A 26,551-nucleotide genomic window follows, 5' to 3' on the forward strand; every position below is an offset into this window, starting at 1 on the left:
GAAGGAAGTCTCTTTAGGGGTGGAGAGCAGGGAAGTTGTCAAATTGATCCTTAACCTGCTAGGAACAGCACATCTGCTACTCCTGACACAGCACATACACAGCAACTTTTAAACTTTAAGCACGGCAACTCTTCCTCCTGTCCTTCCAACCCAGGGACAATGTCCAAGTGCAACTATTTTCTGGGGCAGAAAAATGCTTTAATTAATGACTCCTTTTTCTCCTGACACACTCACAAGCCTTCTTACCCTCCTCTTCTCACCTCATGTTATAAGAGAGCCCTCAGAAACTATTTCTGAAACAACTATGAGCTTGAACCCAGCTGCCTCACTATGCACAGTCAAACCCTTAAGAACAGACAGCAGCACTCACCAACACTGCTGCAGGAAACAGCAGCATTTCAGGAAATTGAACTGCTCAAGGGACTTGGCAATTGAAGCCACCCAGACAAGCTCTTGTACCGACACGGCCCTCTCCAACTGGCATCTCCATAAGCTTCCCAGTCTGACCTCACACCCTCCCCACTAACAGGCCAAATGAAAATATGTTCTACTCCTAGCCTATGTCCCAAAGCCCTGACCCACTTTATCAAAGAGATGAACAACCTCTAGGTTCTCTTTGCTTGTCCTTCCCAAGGTCTGTTATCCTCCTTACCTGCAGAGTTTTTTCATCCAGCATTTGGTGTTTGCTCTGAATCTTGTGTCTTGGCCATTTCTGCTTAGCTGGGTCTTCTGCACCGGCAAAAATTGAACTGTACTCCTGCAGCCGTTCAGGGGCTGGATACTTGGCACTGGAAAATACCTATGGAGAAACAAGGAGGGACTAAAAAATCCCAACAACTAGGCAAGCCTATGATGTAGAAACACATGGAGAGAAGTAAACATGCAACCTCTGCTGCCAGTGGGAATGGACAGCCTTGGAGTCAACAGGCTCCTAAGGGCTATGTGCACAGACCCAAATATGCATGGGCTGCCACTTCTGAAACTGGAATTGCCAGAGCTTTTCTCTCTCTCTAAAAGGACTAGGAGATCACTAGCAAAAAGGCTTCCACTGGGAAGAAAGGAGTTGGAAATACCATATAAAATGGAGCAAGAATGGGGAAAGAAGGATTTTCACCAGTTTTACATGGCTCAATGGGATTAAGATGCACTAAAGGGAGTCTCTCGGAAAGCAGTTTTCATTCAAATAAGTGTCTCTGAGCCTGAAGTGAAGGTGTTAGTTAAGTTTAGCTCAGCACATGCCTTTTCTCTTTCTCAGGAAACAGCTGAGACAGAAACATATAAAGGCTACACAAAGCCTGGAGCTGTGTGGCTCATGGGTCTAAAATTCATCCATTGGCCAAGTCAGGAATCCTGCTCAGCAGTAAGGCATGGAGAGGTGAGTGGGCAGCAGCTGTAGCAGTTGAGTACCTTTTCTTCTCCAGAGCTTACATCAGGAGTTAAGAAATAAGGAAGAAAAGAAGCCATGCAGCCTTCACTGAAGTCACTACCTTAATAGCCTTCTTGCTGCCCTTTATCTTCTCAATCTTTGCCTGGGCAAGTGTGACTCTCTCCCCAATTGCCTGGAGCTGTGCCCGGCTGGCCTCCACCCGATGAGAGATCCTAGGAGGTAAGAACACTTCTTAAGCTAGTTCTTTTCAAAACAGCCAGTTCCCAGCCCCTCGGAGAAGGATGTGAATCTCAGGGGAGCAAGTTGTTTCACAGTGAAAAACGGTGCTGGTTGCATCCTATTGAGAGCTTTAGGTACTCCAACATGAAGTAGGATTAATCCATGACTCACAGCATGATGCTCCTGTGGCTGTTTGAGGCACAGAAAGATGGAAAACTGTCAACACAGTGTTGATAACACAGGGATGATTTAATTATTGCTCAGCAGAGCTTAGACAGAGTCAAGGCCTTTTCTGCCTCCCCCCCCACCACATGGAGCTGGGAGGGGACATAGCCAAGACACCTGATCCCAACTGACCCAAGAGATGTTCCAGGCCATATGGCATCATGCATATAAACTAGGGAGAAAGTTGGCTGGGATACACTGCTCGTGGACTGGACCAGCCTCAGTGAGTTGGTGGTGAGGAATTGTTTTTATTTCCATCACTTGTCTTTCTTGTGTTGTATTTCTCTCTCTTTTTTGTTATTTTCCTTTACATTACATTATTATTATTATTATATTTCAATGTTTTTATCTCAACCCATTAATTTTCTCACTTTTACCCTTTTAGTTCTCCTTCCCCCACCCTGCAGGGCGTAGAGTGAGCAAGGGGCTGTGTGGTGCTAAAGCTGCCAGCTGCAGATAAACCATACCACTATGGTATCAGAATGCTTTGGGACTGAGATGAAAAGCACTCCATGGCAGCACTGGAGAGCAGTCATTGGCTAAATACCTCTGCATTCACATTGTGGACATATTTCTTTCCCACCTGGCAGCCAGGGGCATGTCTGAAAATGCCTCCATGCCATGCAGAGTGGCTGCCATGGTGCTGGAACACCACAGGTCCAGCCAGAGATTAGGAGAGCTGCTGGGAGCAGGCATCAGCTACAGCTAATGATGTCACCTTCTCAAAGAGGCCTCCTTCCCCATGCATAACCAGCAGATTCTCCCCACCTACAAGGTCAAAAGCTGAAAAATCTTCTGAACTTTCACTCCAGTTACACTGGATCATCCTATGCTGGAAAAATGCAGTCTCAAGTATTGCCTTTAAATTTCACTGAGAGTCTCTCTTTGCTTTTGAGGAGAAAGCTCTCATGATCTTTTTCTGCTCTGTCTAATTCCCCTTAGTAATGAATCTGAGATCAGCAGTGATCCACAATTCCCAATTTCAAACTGTACCAAATCCATCTTTTCCAGTATTTTCACTTTGGGCAGCACATTCTCTATTATAGTATAGAAATATAAAGCGCCCTCTCAGTGCAGATAGTGAAAAACAGCAAGAACAAGCAGCCTATTCTCCTTGTACCATTCTGAAGAAAACCTCACTTTCTCTAAACTTCAAGTATTTCTGTTTGTTTATAGCCATGCTCTCCTCTTCCTGGAGGCATAAAGAAATTCTTCCTTATGCATATGGCATGATAGCACACAACCTGTTCCTACCTTATTCACTTGAAGTGGGAGATGAGCAAAATTGAACCTCATGAGATTCTCTCTCAGAACTATTCTCTATTACCCCATTTTATTTTAAACACAGTCTAACAGCTTGTATTTTATACCAACACTGAGTACAAATCTGTTCATGATTTCCTTCCGACTCCCTCCCTTTGCCTCAGTGGAGTAAGTTCTTATCACTTTTACACTTCATAGGTTCTCAGAGTAGTTTCTGTTGTTCCTTTCAGTGTGCATTTCCTAGCACCTGTCAGCAGCAAATTTCATGTGTCATAGGGCTGTCCCATTGCCTTGTTTTGTTCAAGCGTGAGATGCCTCTGAAGGACCTAAATCCTTCCTAACTGCTCTCACCAGCAAATTTTCCCACCTCACAGTTCACCTCTCTTCTAGAGGTTTCATAATTGTATTGATTGACACTATTTCCAGTACTGCTCTCTAGGGGCATCTAACTATTTTTACTTCCTTCAAAGCTCAAAAAACCTTGTAATTTATTTCTGCTTTGCTGCTCTTCCTCAAATCAATGATGCAATTTTCTCTCTCACCTGAGAGTAGACCTCTCTCCTAGGAGAACTCCACAAAGCTTACCTGAAACTCCAAATAAAAGCAAGGTATCAATTGCCTTTTAGCCAGTACCTGCTGACTTCCAGACACAATTTTCAGGATCTGACCAGGCACACGTTTCTCTCCCAGAAGGAAGTGCTAAGCAAATAGTTATGCAAGCTCAGGCCTGGAAACCAGTAAATGTTCTCGTAACTTTCACTTCATGAATGTGAGTGGGCCTAGTGAGGCAAACACCTCCTTCACTCCCTTTCCTGCTCCACATTATCCCCAGTGCTTCACCAGGTACCAGCCTCTTCCCCTCCCTTCCCTGTCAGAGAAAAAGAAAAAAAAAAGAGGGGAGACATTCAACCCCACTGCCCACCAAATATCATCAATGAAAGAAGACTCTATCAGGCAGACAGCCTGCTCCCAGCACAAGCTGGGGAAGTTGCCCAGTGCCAGCTCAGGTGTTTCAAACCATGATGGATCTTCTCAGAGGCACTCTGTACATTCTCCTGTTATCTCCTGCTTAAGGATTTAACAGGCCGAATCACGCTGACCTTATGAGATCTGCAAAAATCCTTCACCTGAGATGGTACAGATGCAGGCCCACAACACAGAAGGAATACATATCAATCAACAGAATGAATATATTTGTTGCTGAACAAGATAACTTTGAAATAAAAATTAAACCCCCTCAATCCGACCAATCCAAATTCCATCACGTGTACAGGCTCCTAGAAGTGCATGACTGTTAGCACGAACAGTTCAAGATACAGCTGCATGTGTTAGAAGAGATAATACACTATATATCTTAACAGAAAAAATCCATGGAGAAAAACCTCCTCATGTTTGATCAACTATTTCTACTGCTGTGGAAGCTGAACTTACTCAAAGGACTTAATCAGTTTCTGTACAGAAAGGAAACAGGAAGGAAGGGATGGAGGGATACAGCCAAGGATTTCAGGGGCAGTGCTGGAGGAAAGGTGGCATTCAGACCCTAACTTCCATTAAAGGGAAGACAAGGACGATTAGGACAAGAGGGATGAAGTGTTAATAAAATGGCCCAATATGGCCTCTCAGAACCAATTGCTCAGGCAGACAAAACCACCACGAGCATCTGAACCTACCCCATGCCTGTTTTCTTAGTCATTGCTGTGTTATTTTGCTCTTGGTGCTCTTTTCTGCTTGAGAAACGCCTTTAGTTAAATTCAATATGACATTGGAATTGCAAAGGAACAGGAGGCTACACTGACAGCCCCTCCTTTTCAGCAGGATGTGCTTCATTCAGGACAAGTGAAAGGCGAGGGAGTCTGTGAAAAAAGGAGAATACATCACTTACCTTCAAATACTAGGCACTGAGCCAAATCAACCTTCCCCTCCCAGTGCTTTTCTTTTGGGAAGCAATACCCATGGCAGATTAAATCTATCCAGTGGATTATCTCTTAATCCATACAAACTTTTATTTTTTGATCTAAGCAGATATTAAAGCCAACCTTTCAGCTGCTTTGATTCAAGCTTTCACTTTCTCTTGTCCCTCTAAAATATTTTTGCCCTCAAGCCCTCTGCACTTCTCCCCCAGCTTAGCTTGTGTTTCTCCTTTGTCCTAAAGTCCTCATTCTGCTGCATTTAAGCCACTCTCCATTTTACAGGCAATTTTCTCCAACACCCTCAGCAAGTTCCAGGAATACTTCCTCCCAGTTCTTGGGAACCTCTTGCGGGCCTCTCTTGCTGGCCTCCTATCCTCTGTCCCATCTGCAACCTCAGAGCAGATCACTTCCTCTTACTCTGTTGTAACTCCTCTGATAAATCTCAGATTCAGGTGGCTACTGAAAGACTTCCTCTGCTGTGTCTGTTCATGATGGAAAATTCACTGTTTCCTTACTCCCAAAGGAAAAAGATTTGAGGCATTAGGAATCTGGCATCAGGATACTGGACACTGCCTGACGGTACTGTCAGCACTGGCAATAATGCCACATTTGTACGAGTCTCCAAGCACTTCACAGTGCCAACCAAAACAATTGTGATTTTTACCATCTATATTTGCTAAGGATCAGACAGCAACAGAAAAAATGTTTAAAATCAGTGAAGGTTTAAAGATAGGCCGACAGATTCCAAGACCAGTGTCTGAGAAAGACAGAATTCAGCTGTAAGGAAGCACCACAGCAGCCAGAGACCCTTTGCTCTCTATGTTGAATGTCCATGTCACCCAAAAGTGACAGGGATGACAAAACTTCTGAAATGGGAGAGAGGATAGGCAAGCTGCACACCAAGGTGAACAAGAAAGGTTAGGCACCAGAGGCTGGAGCAAACCTCTCTAGAATACCAAAGAACTTCATTTTCATGTCTGAAGTATAAAAGTAAGCGATCAACCAAGGAGAAAGAACATTACAGAGCAGAATGAGAAATGAAGTTGCACAGGAGGATAAGGCAAACGAAGTATTAAATTACTTTTTCCTTAAATGAGGACTGTACACATCACAGAAAATCAGGCTTCTCGTCACCTCCCAGCCCAGGCTCCAAGCCTTAGAGATAGCAGGGGGATGCTTGGCATTGCTGTTCTAAACTTCAGGGTACATATAGTAAATATATTCTATAAAACCTTGGCTTCTTGCCTAAAAGTCAAGCTACCCTTTTTTTTTTTTTTTTGGCTAAATGACATATGCTTTTATTAAATTTCTCCTTTTTTGCAGGAGGCATGACTAAGAAGGGATTGAGTTTATGGTTGTATTTAATTTTATTCTCAGACACTCCAAGCAGCTGGTACTAGAGCAGGGTAACAAGGAAAGAAAGTGTCAAAATGAACACTGTGAGAAGACCACTCCCAACTCTGACTCAGTGCTTCTGCCCCTGCAGCTGGCAACCTCTCAGGATCCAGACAGGGAGAGCAAAGGAAAGTCTGCTAAGACTTATGGTTTACAGTGATCCAGAGAAGCATTCAAAATCAGCTCACAAAGCCAATTCACCTCAAAAGTTTGAAAGGCAAAAAGTAAAAATACATACTCTTATGAAGAGCCAAACACATTCAACCACTCATTGAAAGATCAACTTGTTTGCTTTCTGCTCTTCTCTCTCCATATTTAAGCATTTTTTAAAGTCTTACTTCTTATCTGAGTAAGTGTAATCAGAAACTGTCATCATACACCCTCTCTGACAGAAAGAAGTCCCAAGTGAGGCTGTGTAATCAACGTTCCTTCCTCCATTAAGGGTTTGGGTATTATACTAATTAATGTTTATCTCACTCTGATTGCTCCTCAAGCCTGATTTGCAGGTGTTTCATCATTTGCATATTGCCCTGTTCCTGTGATGCTGAATGGTCTTGCAGATTTGAGAGTGATCAAGGTTGCCAGGTTATCCTCCGCAGGATCCAGCATATATCACTCTCCACAGGTCATGTTCTCACAATTTCATTTTGATTTTTAATCTCTCATTTCAGAAGGCATTCCCACCATTGTGAATTAAGTTCATGTAAAAACTGGAAAATTAGAAGTTTGACCTACCATCACAGCACCCTTTACCCTCTTCCCCTGCAGCATGCTCTCCTCTCCAGAAAAGTAGTTTCTCTTTTTTTCTTCATAGGAAAAGGTCACAAACAAGTTCCTCTTTAACCTTCCAAGCTTTTTACTTGTCTCATACCACTGACTGGTCTGAAAGCAGATGTGCTTTTGCTTTTTTAGAAGAAATATATACTAAATAGAAAGTCAGTGTATACTACGCAGAAAGTCTGTGTTTGCAAATAAAGTACAGCATTAGATCATTAAACTATACAGGCTAATTTTGATCAATCTACTTCTTCATTAACAGTGTTAATATACATATACAACATAGATTCTACCATCACAGTGACAAATTTTGGGAAAGATGACTTTAAGAACTCCATTACTTCTAAAAGAAGCCATGGAAAAAATGGTTCTTTACCAATACTGATGGAGTTTCACAGGTGACCTTTTGAGTTCTTTCACTGATAGCGGAATTGCTTCCCAAAGCAGAGTCTTGAGATATTTTAGGCAGCTGATGATAGTCAGTACAGAATCATAGAATAGTGTGTCTTGGAAGTGACCCTTAAAAGCCAGCTAGTCCAAGTCCTGCAGCGAGCAGAGACATCATCAGATGATCAATTCAGTCAGAGCCTAGGCCAACCTGGCCTTGAATACACTGAGCAACCTGTTCTGGTGTTTTGCCAGTCTCATCACAGAACATGTTTTCATTATATTTAGTCTGAACCTACCCTCTTAATTTAAACACCAGTACTCCTTGTCCTATCACAACAGGCTACGAAGTTTGTCCTCATCCTTCTTACAAGCCCCTTAGGTACTGACAGGCTGCAATGAAGTCTTCTTCAAGTCAACTCTTCTCCAGGCTGAACAACCCCAACTATCTCAGCCCTTCCTCAGAGGAGAGGAGTTGTAGTAACTGATACTGGTACTGTAACCAGTAAAAGTTACTAGTGAAGTATAGTTTGTTATCTTTGGAGTTTCCACTCATCCTTGAAAAAATTTCTTAAGTATTTACTCACTGAAGCTTAATGTTTTGTAGTAATAGCCTTAATTGTTTTCAGTTTTGTCGTTCTTTTTAAAATCATTTGTCGAAGGAGGACTAATCCTGTTTGGACAGAATTTTACAAGACTGTCAAAAATAAATTTTGTTTCCACGTTGCTTGAAGTAATAGATCTTACTTGGCAGATAGCTTGAGAAGGTGTTTTGGCACCTCGTAACCTTAAATTAATCAACTGTGTGTACACAAAGATTAGGCTTCTCATTCTCCCATCGAAGCTCCATTCTCAGGCTAGCCGAAGATCTTCCTCCCTGTTCCCATTGAAAAGAAAATGTTTATCACTACAGAGTCACAGGAAACATAAGCAGTGGAGAAATGCCCATGTGACCCTGTTGTGAACTATATCTGGGATAGGGAGAACTAATGCCTTTACAAAGATCTGTAATTCCTCTGGATCATTGAGGGTACCATGTCTGATTCTACACAGACCATATTTCTGTTACACAGCTCACTCTTTTTTGACATTATGCTCCAGTTTCCCTACCAGCAATAGTTAGACGAGGTAGATTAGCCTGGACTGAAGTGCCTGATTTGTGCCTTCTCTCAGGTGGGGCTACAAGAGAAATTCATAAGCCACCAGCCAGAAATACTGTTCTTCTGAGCTTCACCCACAGGCAGCAACAGCAGGAGAAAAGCACTGGCAAGCAGCCACCCCAGCCCTTTTAGGCTGTGCCTCACTTAACCGAAGATATATCACCATGATCACATGGGAGGATTACATTTTCAGAGCCTTCCTCCCCCCTGGCCAGGCAATCAGGAAGTTTATCTTTATTCCCAGCTTTCTCTCATACCTTCCAAATGGTTTTAAATCGGTTTTCTTGACCAAGGTAAGTAATACTCACTTATACATGTGTAACAAAACACAATGAAGTGATCATCTTTAAAGGACTTGCCCTGATGTGAGGCTGAAAATATCAGGAAAGCTGAGCTCCCACTCCTTTATTGGGATGGAGGTTTTTCATACTATGACAGTACACAGAACAAACATTGCTCTTAGTCTGTTGATCTCATCAAAACAAGCCATTGTCATCAAGAATAAGAATGCTGAGCAAAACACACCTGCCTCCAGAGCAGAAAGTGATTCCTGGTGATAGCAGTTCACATTCTCATCATTCTCCAAGAAAAGCACTGCTTTTCTTTGCATTTAATCAAATATCCTCAGAACTTCATAGCTTTTGACCCAAAGATCTCCAAGCAATTTCCAAGTGTTAATTAAGTCTTGGCTGCTTGTGAAACCAAGAGTGGAATCATTTGTTCCCTGGAACAAAGAAAATCTAGGCAAATTCACAGTACAGTCTCAGCAGATCAGATTTTCAGTCCATTATTCACTAACTTGAACAATTTTGCATTAATTCACAGGACTTGCCACATACCTTTCAGTAGCTGCTTAATTTTCTATTTTACTGAGTTTAAGGCCACCTGTGCAAGTTCATCTACCATTTTCAATGTCTCGCCATTGCCAAATCCATCCCACTGTTGCTCACCAGAATAAACTACGGCCAGCAAGAACCAACACAAAACACTGACAATTCTCTCACCACCACCACTTCCTTCTTGTGATCCAAAACGTAGACTTTACACACATTTAAGACACGTGCTTACAAGTAATGGTTTTTGCATTGACTTGACATTTTCTCCACTTCCAAGTAGCTGATGGCAATCACATTAAATTTTACTTGCAGGTCACACGTTGAACCCTTCAGTTTTCAATAAAACATATCTAAATGCTATCCTTTACAATCTAGTGCTTACTGTATAAAAACTGCTGTCTTGCACAATTGGACTTGAATATTCCGGAGAAGGAAAGCCCAACCAAGAAAAAGGACTTGCTACCATGAAATATCTGTTTAAAGACAACTACATTTCATGTCTTCTCAGAACTCTTACTTCCTTTCTGACTTTGATCACATAGTAAGGGCCTGCCTCTGTGGTCTTCCCTCACTTTGCTGACCTGTTGAAGTTGTAATCAGATACTCGGTAAACGACCAAACTGACCTTTGAAGCATGACTTGGAGTATCCGGATCATTATTCTGTTTTGCACTCAATACGATGTTTCTGTTTATCATGTTTGTTGCAGTGATCCCTGTACTTTTCAACAGCTTACATCTCAGTGAAAATTCTTCTACTTCCTTGCACTCACAACTTCTGCTCAGCAACGACCCTCTTCAGCATCCCACGAGAACTAGTGCAGCTTCCCAAGATGCACCCAAAATTTTGCTACAATTAAAACAAGTCCAACTACATAAGAGTCTTCCTCAGAAACAGTTACCAGCCCTTCCAGTTACAAAACCTCCTTGCTAACTTAGCTTTTCCCTTTCTCACCTTTGCTTTCAAAGCGAACTTCTCTTAACAGATCTTCTTTCCAAACACACCTCCCTCTCTTAAAGGAAAGATTTCTTCACATATATATTTTTTGCAAACGAAGTTTGTAATTTAATAATATTTACCCTTCAGAAACAGTTTAGTATTACTTCTCCATTTTCCTACAATCAATTGCAGTCACACTCAAATCTTAAAAGTCACCTTCGATGATATGTCCTGGTGCTCAGTTGTGAGCTTCTCACCCTCCCTTCCTCAAAAGAAAAAAAAAAAATCACTCGGAGTCTGAATTCACCCCAGAATTAGCAAAATCCAGGATGTCACTCTCAAAAAGTATCGTTAAAGCAAAACCAAACTAAGAAACAACAGAGAGACAAAACAACAGAGAGAACTGCACTGTGGAGACCGTGATCTTCCTTGCTTTTTGGTACTGAGTTTTACTGGAATGTTATATATATATTGAAATGTTCTATATATGTCACAGATAACCCAGAGGCTATTCCTACTGCACTCACACAGAGCAGAAATGCAACAGCTTTCCTTCCTCTTCTAAAAGGAATGTCTTGTTATGCCTCTTAGGCCCATCAAGCATGTTTTCAGATTCAGCTTTGCTGGTCAATCTAAAACAAGAGTCCTAGAAGTAAATTAAAATGCAAATATCTCGTTTTATAATGCACATTAATCCAGAATAAGGATCATATTCTTGTATAAATTAAGAAAGGAATCCAATTCACCATGCTGGGCCAGAGAGAGTAGGGGATAAAAATTATTAATGGCACAGCATGGTGAATTCCTTCAACAAAATGTTTGTCTGGCAGATTTAGAGGAGGGGATGAAAGTTTCTGGAGCCTGAATTAAAGAATTTGGATGGTATAGTATGTTAAAGAGAAAGCCTAGGTAGGTAATTTAGGTTCTGGAAGATGCAGATGGAAGAACACCAGAAACTTCTTCATTATCGCCTACAAATAGGTCTCCTGTCTCCAAAAGCACTGCTCTGTCTCAGCTGTCAGTTGTGTTTACACCTAAGCCCTTACAACCTTCCCCATTTGCAAAACCCGACAGCACCACAGCAAGACAGAAAGAAGCACCATGGAAAGGGAATTTAATGCACCAGTCAAGTGTGAAGAACAGACCTTTGGCACTGGCGTTCCTCCCCCAACTCTACCCTCAGTGTGCAACCTCCATAGGAATGAGCCTGTAATACACATTTCAAGCCACTCAGTGTTATTTTCCAGACAGTTTTCTCCATGCTGGATCCCTAATGGAAGTCATGCCTGTAAAACAAAATTACTTGTTTGAATCTCTTCCTCCAGGGCTGACTGAGTACACAAAAGTCATCCACAGGAACAGAAAATTACTCCAACATATGTGAATCTCCAGTGTCTGAAGCTGGTTGAGAAGGTAGAGCTATCACTTTGTGTAATAAAGGAATAACATGGCAGATGTTATTGTATCAAGACTAGTGGGAGTGGGAGAATGCAATAGCATTGCCAAAACCATGGACTAAGAAATAAGGGAACACTACTGCTGTGAGGCACATTCTCCTCACACTGCTGTTATGACATTACTTCTCCTTGCCTGTTTCCAGGGAATAATAGCCACAGCCACTTGCGGTCAGGGACTGAGGGGTGAAGGATTAACTCTCTGGATGGGGAAGTTCATAAGATCTTTGCCAAAACCCTTTTAATTAACAGAGGCATCACTGGGCAAAATTGCCTCACAAGAACTTGAAGGCTGCTACTCAATATTGAATTTTCTCCAGCAAGGAACAGAGTACAAACAAGAGACTTCCCTGTCAGCATTGGAAAAAAAAAAAAAAAAAAAAAAAAAAAAACATGAACTAAAATAAATAATCAACAATTCATATGTACTGAAATTACCTTAGTTTCTCCTTATTGTTTGCCTTTCCTATTGCACATGCCATCTGTTTTAAAGCAAACTGTCTCATACTCCCATAAGATATTCCACTGCTGCTGTTAGAGTAGAAAGAATCTTCTCAAGAGCTCCTTAAAGTCTGAAATTGTTGTGTGCCTCCTTTTGCTTAGCAGGTTTGAGACTAAGTCCAGAAATATGAGAACACTTCTGCAGTTTTGCACAGATGGGATTCCAGATCTTAAGCTTAGGGATTTTAGCAGCATCCAGAAAGAGTTGTGACCTGGTCTCTTGCAAAACAGCCACACTCCCTTTGCTTCTTTATGGGGGTGTAGGATGCCTGCTAGTACCAGCTGTTCCCAGCCTTCCAAGCATGCTGATCACACCCTTGTGTCACCTCCTAAGGTCTTCTTTCTACAGTCTAGGAACCTATCTGAAGCTACATCTTCATAAGCTGTCAAAGTTACTTTCCAGAGGATCATGGCAGCCATAACAAATGAATGGTGCCTTACAAAGTGTGTGTTACACTTAAAAGGAAAATATATCCACATTACTTGGACATATATCTACAAGAATAACAACTAGCCACAGGCAAAACGTCCCCATTCTCAATTTCCTCATGTCTCCAGGACACTCCACTCACTCTTTACCTCACTGCTTCTGCTTCATCTTCCTGGCAGCAAATGACTTCTCCTACAACCTCTCAAGAGAGGTACCTGAAACAAAACTAGACCTAGCATGCTCTTTCAGATGACCTCTGGGACAACGTCAAAGTACCATGAGGCACCGTGTTTTTAAACAATAGTCACAATACTCTCAAATTAACTGGAGAAAAATTGATTCCCTGGGCTACAGCACATCTCTTGGTGTAAACTCTCCTGCACGGTGAGCCATCACAGTGGACTGCACTCTTCCTAGAAAGATCAACCCCTGCAGCTAGCAGAGGAACACACACAATGCAGCTCCACGCTGCATCCCAGAGTCCCACTGCACAACAAAGAGCACAGTACAGCTTGCAGCAAGACCCTTCTTGGCAAGTTTCCATTCCACAGACCTCCTAAATTAAATACATTTACACTGATGTACTAGTTCCCACTTCCATTATTGATGATCATGACTAATCACAGTAGTAAATTTAAAACAAGGAGGTCTTTAAAACACACAAATGTACCTCACCATTAAGATTTTTTTGGTATTTTCAATTTCAACTACTCATATTTCAGCTCTGCTTCTGTTATAAACATCCCTTAAGGCTCTGCTGCCCAGCCAGCTACTCCTTACCTTCCTTATTACAGTCTTACCAGATTTCTTCCCCACCCCAAACAGCATTTCCACAGTGCTTTACTTTTCCAGCTACAGTTTTCAGAAGTGCGGCTCTCAGTTAAACTTTTGCATAATATTAAAGCCCTTTTCAAATATGTAGTATGAAATTAGTTTAAATCCAGCTGGGGAGGAAACAGGATACACTGGTTTAGCAAAGTATTATTCCAGACAAGCAAAAGACACAGAATAAAGATTTTAAAAAATAACAACCAGAAATTTTTCCATAAACTGAAAGAAAACAAATACAAGGATGGGAAATTTTGTACACAGGACAACTTGGGGCTTGATTACAGGCAAATCTTGGACCTTAATAACAACCTTCCAATCCAAAGCATTTGATTTCTTTCTACTACTGTAACAGTCCATAAGATGACTTGCAAAAGCAACTCTCCACACATCTATTACTCAAAAGTGAACACTTTTAATAGCAAAGAGACAATATTAGAGATTATTAACATTTCTTGCCAACACAAACTCCTCAGAAATTGAGAAATCCTGAAGGACAAGCCTACCTAACTAGGAGAGAATATCAGGAAATCTAAACTCATCACTTATTTTAAGTACTTATCCCACCAACATTCCCGTAAAATACTCCAAGGTACATGATTACAACACAATCTCCCACCCAGAACATACCAGTAATGAGAAAAAAAATAGATTAAAGACTACCATTAACTGAGGGTTTAAACTGGTCATCCTACTTCCTGTGATCTGTATCAAAAAGCCTTCCTAAAAACCCAGGAGTTAAATTCAAACAGATATTATGTCAGATTTGCTATGTTAGAATATTTATATTTTAAGCAGTATTAATATCTAAGTAACTACAGGCAATGAATCTGATCTTTGCAGCTTCCACAAATGATCAATTGCTTGGATTCAGTTAACACACACAAGCTTAAAACTTCCATTACTTCTCAGCATAAACTTGAGAAGGACATGCAGCCTCTTGGTCTTGTCATAGCGCTGATATCAGCCCCAAGAGGACAGGATTTCCTCAGAGGAAGGCACTGCTGGACAGCACTGGCCTAAGACATCAATCTCCTCTATTGCCCAGCAACAAAGAGCTTTGATGTTCCCCATGTGTAAAAAAGTCAGGCAGGTCTCTGCTCCTGAGAGGTAGGGTTAAGATGGAGAGGGATGCTGAGCTGATGTATCCTGCTCTAAATGATTCCTGATTGCAGTCCAGGCCTGTTCTCCAAGGCTGGGTTCAGTGGGGATGCTCTAGGTTTCAGCCATGGCTCCCTTGTGGTTTTGCACCCACATATCCCTTGATTGTCTATGAACTGATGAACTCTGCAGTTGCATTCATCAAGTACCCTGCCATAGTTAATAGCAAGCAAGCTTCTTTGAGAATAATTGGAAAGAAGAGTTGGCAGAGACTTGTCACATGGGCTAGTTTCCAAATTGTCCAAAAAGGGGGAAGCGGAAGAAAGCTCCCTGTATTTTCTTCTAATTCCCTATATGGAAAGGTATCTTTCTTGTGTCATCTTGACATGTTCATTTGAAGAGTTCATACTCAATTGTCGTGTCAGCAGCAATTCTGAGCGGAAACTCTGATTAGCTGAAATGGAAACAAAGATCTGGTTGTGGAAATATTTCTTTTTTTCATATAGAGTAGGAGACACTTTCATCCGCCTTCAACAAAGTACACCTACAATAAAGTACACCAAGAGGTGGATTGATACAGTACTTTTGAGAGGCCTGCCACTCTCAAAAACACTGTACCAATCCACGTGTTCCCACAAAACAACCTCAGAACATCTGCATCTCTATAGCATTGAAGTAACAAGTTGGACACACTCAGCCAAGTCTCCCACAGTGAACAAGTTTCCTCTCCATCAACACTGCAAGCTACTGCTCTGCAGATCAAAACAGCCAGCTTCCCCAGGTAAGACAGCTCCTTCCTGGAAATAGAAGACAGAGCTGCCTTATCACAGGAAAGGGAAGACAGAAGGTCACTAAGCGGCAAAGTTCTCATCTTGAAATCTCTGCCCCTTTATTGACATAGAACAACCAAGGTCATGGAATTTCTCATCACATGCCTGCATAATTACTAAATCACTCTTAATTATATCAGAGAGCCAAGACCTCACTGGAAAGGCAAAGCAAACAAAGAAACCAATGAAGCCTCCTCTGTTTTTGGAGAAAATTGGTAATTAAAAGTCATGAGTGCACAAACAGCAGCACAGTCACTGCTCAGTACTCAGAAGTGACTTGCATACAAAGCAGCAAGCTTATCTCCCTAGGGAAATTACACAGGGTACTGTGTTAAGACAGCAGTGTGGAGAGAAAAAACAGGGAAAAATGGAGACAGAGAAAGAGCAACTCCTGTACTATCAAGAGCTTCATTTACCTCACAGAGAGGGACAGTATTGCCAACCAGGCCCAAGTCTGAGAAGTGCTTTCCACATGTTTATGGCAGCTCTAGAAAGCCTTCTCCCAGCCTTAGATCATGAAGTGTTCCCCTACTTTGAAGAGCACAAATGAAGTAGACCTTGTCTTCAACCTAATCCAGCCCACACACAGCCCTTGCCCAAACAAACACTATTCCAGTGGAAAACCTTTTTACCCTCAATAACCTGAGCTCAGCCTTAGAGACTGCTCTTTCTTCAGAGGCTACCCTTCAAAATGTCATTATCAGAAACCACAGAACTTCAATCTACCCTTAAAAAAACCTTTCAAAACTCAAAAAAAGACAGAATATCATGACCCTGCTCACACCAAAAGAAATTAACCTAGATAGTCATAGGACCTGCTGAAATCAAAACATGTGCTTTTACTGATTAGACTATGAGAAGATAAATGCTGATCTGTTTCCTTCCCAACAATATTCCACACCATCTCAGAGCACTGAGATGTCAAAGATGGCACTGGACAGAAAAAGACACCATGTTATCTACCATCATTTGCAAGCAAACACAAGAATCTCTCTGATCTGCTATATTGACAGTCTTAAAGATCTAATCCTAAAGATGATCATATGTAAGAGGTGCCAAATCTGGACCAAATCCTTGAAGAGATGAACTTCAATGGATTATGATACTGTGGCAAGAAACCCAGTCTTACTCTGGGCACAACCCTTCCAACACACAAAAAGGGAAGGGTGAAACACCAGAAGCCCAAAGAGAACCTTTTGTACATTGCAGAGATCAGAACAAAGAGACATTTTCTACTTCACTGCTTCAAGTACAATAACTCAAAAAGACAAATCTTCAAGATACTCTAAATTACAATGCCTCCCCTTCAAAACATGAACAAGAAGGAATATTACTGCAGAAGCAGTAATACAATTTGTGGAATAAAAAATTATTAATTGATAAAAATGAATAAAAATTAATAACCAACAATCTCTGACTAATTGCAGCCATTTTATTATGCTTAACTTTGACAGACTCATATCTAATAAACTCATATTGAAGTGCATCTGGTCCTTTTTCATCTCTTTTCTGAACTTCCGTTGCTTACCAGTGCAATGCCCTTTCCCCTTCACTGCTGCAACCTAAGTACAGCACTCTGTTTTGTAATGCTGAATGCTAAGCACCCAACCCTCCAGAAGAGCACTTTACCTGTTGAAGATATCACCTGACACCTTTTGCAGATAGTAAAGTGCATCTGCCACCTGCTGCACAGCCTCCTCCCTGCGTAGGTCTGGCTGGATCAGGGGCACTGAGTATGTCTGCCCTTCCAAAAAGTGCTTCTGGGCTTCTGTGGCCATTGTACCTAAGGGAAAGAACAAATAGGTCATTACACATTAAACACACTGCCACTTTATCACAGCAGTTATTCAGGGACTTCTACTTTCTGCTCCACTAATTATTTTAGGAAAGCATTTGAAACAGAATTGGTAAGCTGAGGAGAAAGGCACAAGTAGTCAGACTGACATATTGGATTTTTAATACATTCAAGGCAGCTACAGTGAGGTGAGACTCTTTTGCTTATATGAATGTTCTTGGAAACCACAATTTTATTTTAGCATGCTACTTAACAAATCTCTGCTCAGTATTGCGCTGAAAACAAAGATGAGAGTTAGAAGCAAAGTCAGTTCTGAGTGGCAATAAGACTCATCACAAATCACCCTGTCCCCTCCTCCCTTTCCTCATATTCCACGTGGCTATATTTCAGGTCATCCAACCCTATTAGCAAAAGGCAGTATTTCATCTTACACTTCTGCTCCAAGAAACACACCATCAGGCCTTCCAAGAACAGAAGCCATGAAATTATAAGGCATGCATGGGCACCCACCCCCTTGCTCCAAGTAGGTTAATGAGAGTTCTTCCATTCTGAGACACCCAGGAGCACTTTGTTGCTTCTGGACTGGATTTTTCCTTAGTAACTATCTTGAAAGAAGCCTCCATATTTTAGAATCCTTTCATATCTCAAGCCTAACCAGTCACCAGAATGTTTCAGTTGTGTGCCACACACCACAGCTGTATGCACACTTTTGGATGCAGTGGGCCAATACCACTACTCTATAGCTCAGCCAGGAGAATGTCACCCACCACCCATGTTTCCATCCTGAGCTTTGCTCACCTCTCTCTCAGCAATTCCCAAGAAGTTCGCCTCCCATGTCTTTACTCACAAAAATAACAAAAAAATTCCTGGACTTGGAAGAACATAAAGAGAAAAAAAAATATCCATTTCTCTGAGTACATTAGAAATTGCAAACTCTCTAACACATAACTATTAGGACATTCTAGATATGAACAGAGTAGAGGATCCATACAGTTTTCTAACCCAAACTCTACTGTTAGGTCTACACAAGTCCCTCCAAATTTGTTTTGTCAGTGTCTCTACTCATTCAGGTTGTAAAAAAACAGGTGCTCATTACAGGGTTTCATCACACAGAGCTCTGTACATCTGCATAAGAAATTAAGCTGAGGAGAAGCAAAACAAAGGAGGATGAAAAACCAAGGTAAGAGAAACAGCCAGGGATATCTCAGGGGATGCACCGCATTCCCTGTGTGGTACTTGAAAGTCTGCAGGAGCTAGTTGAAGAGAGCAGTGCTGGGTGCAACATGCTTCCCGGCTCTATAGCAATGCAGGCTGAGAATGACACAGAAACACAGCCCATACTGGAGAAATGTGCAAATCAGGAGCCTGAAGAGAGACAGTCACAACACAAAAAAACAGTTTAATATGTGAAAATTAGAAGGGGTCTTCACACATTCCTCAATTCTCTATCTTGCTTCACAAAACAGAGATAACAAATTTGACTTGCCTGCAGTCATTTCTGTATATTTAAGAAACACCACCCTCGCCAAATTTTTCCTTTAAGATGATACCATGGGTAGGAAAAGCTTTCTGTAAATGTGATGTGGCTATTATTTAAGGGTACTCTTTTGTGAGTTGTTTTGGGGTTCTTTTGGTGGGGGTGTTTAGTAATGAATCATGAGATGTAAGGGTACATAGAAGCCTTTCCACAGTTAACAAATTTGCAAGATCAAGCCCTGCCATTAGAAAGCTGGCTCTACTGTCAGTCTAGGAAGCCTAGACCTACTCTGTTTCATTTCATGCATCACTGGCAGCAAGACTCTATATCTGCACTCTTTAGCAGCAATGTTTGCACACTGATTAGTCTTCTTGACTGGGCCTACTCTGCAGACAGGAAATTATTATTTAGAGCTGTAAAGCATACAAGCTAATCTGAGATGAGTACAGCTAATTTTGAGACAGCAGTTTCTGATCTGCTGACTACAATCAAGCTTCAATACTTTTCCTTTCAAATCTACCATTTGACTGTCACCACAGAATAAAGTGACAAGATAACATAGCCAGGACGTGGTTATGAGTTACTCTGGCCCTAGCAGTAAAAGGGGTTTATAATTCTCCCTGTCACTGGTCAAAACTCTACTGTTGCATCAGTGCTCCTGATGTTTGGGATGCCTATTTTTAACTCGCATCAGTTCAATGACCCAATTTATTCCAGCCAGATAAACAGCTGTAATTGTCCAGTCATTAAACATAGTGGGAAGCAGGGGCAAGAAGGAAATTTCTGATACTTGTTTCATTATCAAAACCATTCCTGTGTAAAGGTAATCCTAAGAAAGTCAAGATTTTCACCTCTTGAGGCCAGATAAGATTATGCAGCCCCAATATCATCTCTCAGACTCTCACTAATCCTAATTCTCCTAGTGTCCTTCCTAAAACCAAGCTCAGTTCAGCTGCTGACTGCCAGATGCTCCCACCTGGGAGCAGCGATCCTCTAGCTACTCCCAAAACATTTCTTTCCCTACAGTCAGAAACTACAGACTCTCCTTCAGGTCCACTGCTCCCTTGCAAAGAGAGGGGCACCCAGTACTGGGCAAAGCAGGAAAATCCCTGAGTTTTTCTGAGAAAGCTCCTGCTCACACCAGACAACATCAGCTTCATAGGCTCTCCATGAAAACTCTCAAAGGAGCTTCAGATTCTCACCTTTCCTGAAAAAAATAGTGGAAAAATATGGCAAATTCTGAAAATTACTGCCAGAGACAGATACAAGACAATTCCTTCTGTGCAAGAGAACAAGTTCAATAGCAAGGAGGAGGGAAAACAGCAACAATTTAATGACTAGACTTGGGCAAAATCCCATGCTGCAGCTGCTACTTGTTACCTCCTAGGACCAAACTAACTGGAGAAATAAGCCAGTTTTACAAACTATTTGAGTAAGGGCCACCACGTGGCTAGAATAAAAGGAGAATTGCTTCACTTAACAGAGAGAGACTGCAAGAATAAGGAATATTTTTAAAGGGAAAATTTAAAATATTCCCAGCAGAAGTCAGGAAGGAAAGCAAAGACTGAACATCATTCAGTAAGACAACTCATCCTTTATATCAAAGCCCAGTGCACTGAGAAGGAAGCAGCACATTTTCTTGCCATGTTCCACTATCAGAATTAGTACATAAAAAATAAAGGAGTGCTGGGTGTTAAAATACGTCAACTCTTCTAACCTATCCAATGGGTGCTAAACCTTCATGTAACATGAACGCAAAGGTGCAAATAAACTGCTTCTATCTTACATATAGAAGGGACTTCCAGCAAAACAATAAACTGGTTCCAGTATCACTCCAAAATCTTACAGAGAGTGTGTTTCTCTAGGAAGTACAGCAATGCTGGAATTATGACAGCTGACATGAAATACTCTGATGCTACAGTGAGAAATGGACATGTGCCCAAAGAAAGTATGAGTCACAAAAACAGATGTCAGATCACCCAAGAGATTTATTTAATCATTAGTGGTGTGACCATCAATAGGTCACACAAAGTAGAAGAAACAGCAACACAGGTTTGTTTTGTTTTGGGGTATTTTTGTCATCAAAGAGGCTCTGGAAAAGAACAAAAGAGCTGCGACATCTGGGGGCTCCAGCCATTTTTTATTCAATTGTTTTTTCTATGTCAACTTTCATGATCAAGACAAATATGTTCTGGTGTTATATAATAACCTCATTTACCCTATTAAAGTGAAAACAAAGAGAAAAAGGTTGTTTTTTCACTGCACCACCTGCTTCCAAGTGCTATGTTCTGTTTTGGAAGTTCTGACTAAAGCTACTGACTGCTTAGATTTGCACTTCTGCCTTAAGCTGTCTGTGCCTTTCACCTCAGGCAAGCTGGTCCAAGCTGGTCCAAAGCTCCTCAGGGCTAGTGGCTATTCCTCCACAGTCAAAGCTGTTCTCTCCCTCTCAGTTCCAACACTCACACTTGCAAAAGCTGAGAGAAACAGCAGGAGTGGGAAACACAGTCAGTCGTCTCTGCCAGACTGTCTCGCCTCTCTGGAAGACATAAACCTGGACGGATACAGGCTGAGCACTCCAGGGTCTCCAGGCATTTGGAACCAACAACTGGGCTTACTCTTCACTCACCACAGCAAAGTCTAATACTTGGAGGGACATGTGGAGCTCTGCCCCTGGAAAAGAAAGTATATAATTCACTGCTCTGGATAGGTAGAGAAACACTCCACCTGCTTTCCTCACCTCTCTCCATAAGAATAAAACTTCTTATGTTAAGGCAAGCCCAAAAGAATTTGCTACAGAGCAAACAGAGTTTGTAAAAGAAGCAGCACTTCCCTAAGTTCTTTAGAAAATACCACTCTATGGAGGATTGACCACTGGGATGATAATCTAAAAATGAAACAACCCCATAACTTTAAAATATTTTCGTTTTTCAAAGGAACATAAACAAAGGCAGTATTAAAAATATAGCTTGGCTGCCCTTAATACAGGGAGAATGTAAAGCTGTACACAAGCACTTACCAATGTGTACTTTGCTATGAAAATAAAGGGAGAATAAGGAAAGCAATCAACAACACCTGCTTCCTTAACATGTTTCAAGAAGCTAAAAAGAGCAGGCTCAGGGGAGAAGATGGAGTAAATACTTTGAAAAAAATCTGCATGTATACTTCAAAGCTACAATGGCTGCTTTAGCAATTACTGTGCTGCTGCTGCTTCTGCTTCCAGTGCACTGGAAAGGCAGCAAAAACTAGAGGCCTTTAATTCCCACAGGCAGTAATATCTCCAGAAAGAAGTGGCAGGCTATCTCTAACCCTATGTCTGTCTTTTGTAGGATCCTAATAAAAGATCAATGCCTTGTAGCCACCTGTGAGGACATAGGGATCAGCAGTATGTAATAAAACACGTCTGAGTATCCCTCACCACACACCACTATCACCAGTATGGTTCCAAAGTGGGAACAGACCAAACCACAAATGAGCTGCAGTTTAAGATCATATATACTCAAAAGATGAAGCAGACAGGCTCTGGGCATACCTTATCAGAAAGTGACATAGGAAAGTTACATCCATAACTTGGTTAACCATGAGAAGTCATCCCAAATTCCTCCCTGAGAGTAATTTCTTACATGTAATACTTTCTACCATGTTTACCTGGACAAACATTTTCCCATGGTCAAATCTGCTAACATATTCAAGTCATACCTTGATTGTTCTGGAAGCTTGCCTAGAGGCTATCCGAACAAAATATCAGATTTAAATCCTCTAAGGAAAAAATAAGAACAATATAAAAAGTTAATTATACCACCTTGCCCTCCACAGATAAAGCACACTCCTGTGAGATTACCAGCTGCAAAACCAGAGAACAGTATTTTAAAAAGAGACTTGAAAAAGCAAAATATGCCATTGCATATGAAATGGCAGGATAAGGCAGTGTGTGCACACACACAGATGTAGACGCAGGAACAAAAGCTAGAAATCACTCAAATGCAGCACAGGAGCCTACATACAAGTCCTATTATTATGCAGCACACAATCATTTTGCCCTGTGCTGACATTCATGGGAGGGGATGAAATTTAGTCCTCCACAGAGCACACAAGAGGTAACTATCCTGGGTAGGATAGCAGGATGCATTTCCAGCAGTGAGATGAGAGGTTCACCACAGTCCCTGCGCTAATCCAACTTTACTCTTTTTTTCAGGAAGCAAGGTGGGGGCAGGAGAGAAGCACTTTGGTAAGTTAAGAGGATGAAAGGTCTATTTATATTTTTAATTAACCATCTTCTACAATGTTATCAAGCAGCAATCAGAGATGCAGATGCTACTGATTTGATTGGCAAGAAGTACACTGTGCTGTATATTAAGGAACTCTGCCCCTATAAATAGGTCTAATCACCATCTGAAAGCTGGAAGGCAGTGATGAAAGAACACATTAATAAGACCCTAATTAGGCCCTGTAGCAGGCTGTACTCCACCAGGGTGCTCATGTTACTAGATGTCTCTTATAGTAGCACCCTTAAACTCCTTTGTAGATGTTACTGCTTTGGTCTTAAGACCTCTAGTAGCTGTTTTAGACAAGAGTGGAGTTTCTCCATCTTTGGAGTGCTTGGCATTGGCTGTGATTTTGCTTCCCAGGGCTATTTCTGGAACTAAATGACTCTGTCCATTCCAGCTGTCCCACCCTGCCCATTACCAAAGAGTGAATTAAACAGAGGAGCTGGAGTTCTCCAGACACAGAAACTGGCAACAGGTGCAAGAAAGTGAAAACTTGAGAAGCCATCATTCTCCCTCCCTCTCAGCAGCAGGAGCATACCATGGCCCAATCTACATCACAAGGTTACTTTAGCCACACCTGTAAAAACCATTTCTGCACCTCTCCTCCAGCTTTAGAGGATACTTACTCAATCTCAACCTTTCAGCCTATCCTTACAGTATAGCATTACCTCAGAAGAACACCAGCAACAAAAACTCTGTGTAGAAAATGAATCCTACAGGGCATCTCCTGCTCCCACAACTGCTCGCTGATACGGGATGACCTGAACAGCCAAACCCTTTTCAAAAGGAGTCAGCCTCACATCACACCACGGCCCTGAAGAAGCAGTAGAGCACTGAGGCACCTGACAATCAGCAGGACTATCTGAAGAAAATTCTCTATCAAAAATCTGCTTCTGAAAGCATGAGACCAGCATTTAAGGCACCTCCTTCTCAAGAAGCCAGAGCCTGTTAAAAACACCTTTGGCTCAGACACTTTGCTTTGAAAGAAATAGCTGTGGCAGCTACTATAGGTGAAATCTGGAGAGTCCTGCTCACCCAAAAAACTACTCAGAGCCACTTAGATTTATTGGTTTGTCACTACTGGCGTATTCCACTTAGGCTTAAGAGAAAGAACCAAAATTTGAGATCTCAGAGCCCAGCTTTACAGTAGCATGTGGCAACTCCTTAGTAAAATAATTGACATTTAATGATGGATCAGATACAACAATTTACATTGACTCTCCAGAGAGAGAATGCTATAACTTTTTTTTTTTTTAGAAAATCTGAAAAGTAGAGACTTAAAAGAATTTACAGGTGCACTTCAATCCTGCCAGCTCCATAAGCTAAGACCCCCTCTAAGCCACTACTGTCTTCAAGACAATCTTTCCCCTCAACACAGAGCTCTGTTTTGCAAAGCACAGGCAGCCTCCCTCCCTGCATCACCTGACTGAGAAAGCCCTGTCCTCTAAGCACAGGCTGAAATTTACTTCCTCCAGCTGGATATATAACACTCATTCTGACAGACAGATGTTGATATCTAAAGTTAATCAGATATCCCCCTCTTTGACTGCCACCTTTGGCTCTCATCACTAATGGAGACAAACAGATGCTGTAATGAACAACTGATCTGATTCCAGGGCAGAACCACAAACATTCTGATAATTGCCTGCCTTACCTTCCTATCACTATTTATTATAAAGGAAGACTAGACAAATAGCTTAGCTATACCTGCTATACAATCATAACTAAAGTTGAAAATCTCATCCCAAACATCCAGACAGAGCTCCTTCTTTGATTTCCTAAATGGGGCATTTTGGTTTTGTATGCCTGAAGTACACAGAAGGCCCTGGCTATGCATAGTCCTCTAGAGAGCCATTTCTCTGCAATAAGTTCTCTTAAACAATGGAACTCCAAAGACAGGTTAACCAGAATGCTGCTGTAGAGCTTCCTGCAGAATGTCTGGAGCTTCTCATTCTAATAAACCACAGCAATAATTACTTCCAGAAACACACCATGTCCAAAAAAAATAAAAAAAGAAGAAGAAAAAAAAAAATCCAGCTAGTTTTCCCCTCTAATTTTCTGATGCAAATTCAGCTCCACCCTTCTGCAGAGGGACCTCAGCTGCAGATCTAACTACTGGCACAAACCATAGATTGCAGTGTCCTGGTTTTCACCTCCACATTCAGTACTCTCTGCTCCAAAGTTCTGGAGTTTTACAGCACCCATGTGCAGTATTACAATAAAGCCTTAGACATTCAGTTAAGGAAACAACTAAACCAAAACAGAGACCAGATCGGTTCCTGCCTGTTTTATACATTCAAAAGCAAAGGCAATGCTTGCATTTCTAGAAGATGACAGGAGAATTCACAAAATAAGGAATGTCTTCAAGTCTATTCACATTTGCTAGAAGGCATACCCCTACAGAGTTGCCTGATTGACAGGAGCTGATGAAAAGCTGCGTCAAAAAAATGACACCTGGATGAACTATTTTCTGGGAAAGGTTATCTCGTGAGGGAGTGATTAGCTGCAGAAATTGCTTTTCTCAGTGATAAAAATGATTTCCTTCAATCTCTTACACCACAGCCATGGGAAACATAACCATTTCAGACACAAATCCTCTTCTTCCTCTGCACATTACTTTTAATCTAAAAAAATGTTATTAAAAAAAATCTGCCTTGCTTTCAGGAATACCTCAACACGATTTTTCCCCAGCCCTCAATTTCTACCCTTCCCTTTCACTCCCCAAACTGAGCTTGATGTAATCACAGTCACCTGGTATTCCCAGAAACCAGACTGCAGAGCAGTTCCCAGGAATTACCAGCTTTCAGTTTTCTGGCCCAAGAACTCCAGACCTGAGAGAACAGCACTCTGTGTCTGAAGGAATGAAGATTTAAAACTCACGTTTAAATATCTGGAGTGATAGAAGAAGGACAGATGCTAAGAATAGCAGCCTGTGCTGCTCTAGGAGTGCCGCTCAGGCACTCTTCTGCCTCAGGGCTCTGGAGGTGTGGCTGTTTCCCCACCATTCAAAGCATCCCAGTAATACAGAGATATATCAGGCAGCTACTACATCCTAGCTTTACTACTCAGACAAGACAAACATAATCAAATATCAGGAGAACTTATCAGCCAGCCTTCCTAAAATGAAGTCTAAGCAAGGGCAAGTTGTCTGGAGCACCTCTGATTCCCAGAAAACTGTCATGCAGAAAAGTCTCTACAAGGACATGCCAAAGCCACTTTGCTTCCAGGCCTTGCCTCTGGCAAGAGCAGCACTCTTTGCTCCAGGAAGGCTCTGTATTTCAGGGAACTGACATGTAATGGGGGCAGTTCTAACTTCTACCTCCAGGACAGGTGAGCCCAGTCCGCACATCACAGCCAGCAACACCCGCCATGC

General features: G+C 41.7%; 1 protein-coding gene across 9 annotated transcripts in view; it reads right to left on the reverse strand.

Annotated features, from left to right (window-relative positions):
* The window catches only part of WASHC1 (WASH complex subunit 1), a 37,985-nt gene that overhangs the window by 9,551 nt on the left and 1,883 nt on the right, over nucleotides 1-26,551 (reverse strand). For 2 of the 9 annotated variants that reach the window (XM_085569510.1, XM_085569508.1), the window contains exons 2-5: nucleotides 17,271-17,424; nucleotides 4,765-4,947; nucleotides 1,488-1,599; nucleotides 653-799 (exon numbers count right to left, since the gene is read on the reverse strand). In XM_085569510.1, coding sequence (XP_085425636.1) covers nucleotides 653-799; nucleotides 1,488-1,599; nucleotides 4,765-4,787 — 282 coding nt within the window. In that variant the 5' untranslated portion in view covers nucleotides 4,788-4,947; nucleotides 17,271-17,424. Of the gene's footprint in view, nucleotides 1-652; nucleotides 800-1,487; nucleotides 1,600-4,764; nucleotides 4,948-17,270; nucleotides 17,465-18,234; nucleotides 18,308-21,376; nucleotides 21,587-26,551 lie in introns of those variants that run through there. The other 7 variants (XM_021535084.3, XM_021535085.4, XM_085569509.1 and 4 more) reach the window with 6 other exon arrangements.

This window comes from Lonchura striata, chromosome 1A (assembly GCF_050655825.1).
Source record: "Lonchura striata isolate lonStrDom1 chromosome 1A, ASM5065582v1, whole genome shotgun sequence".
Taxonomy (NCBI): Eukaryota; Metazoa; Chordata; class Aves; order Passeriformes; family Estrildidae; genus Lonchura; species Lonchura striata.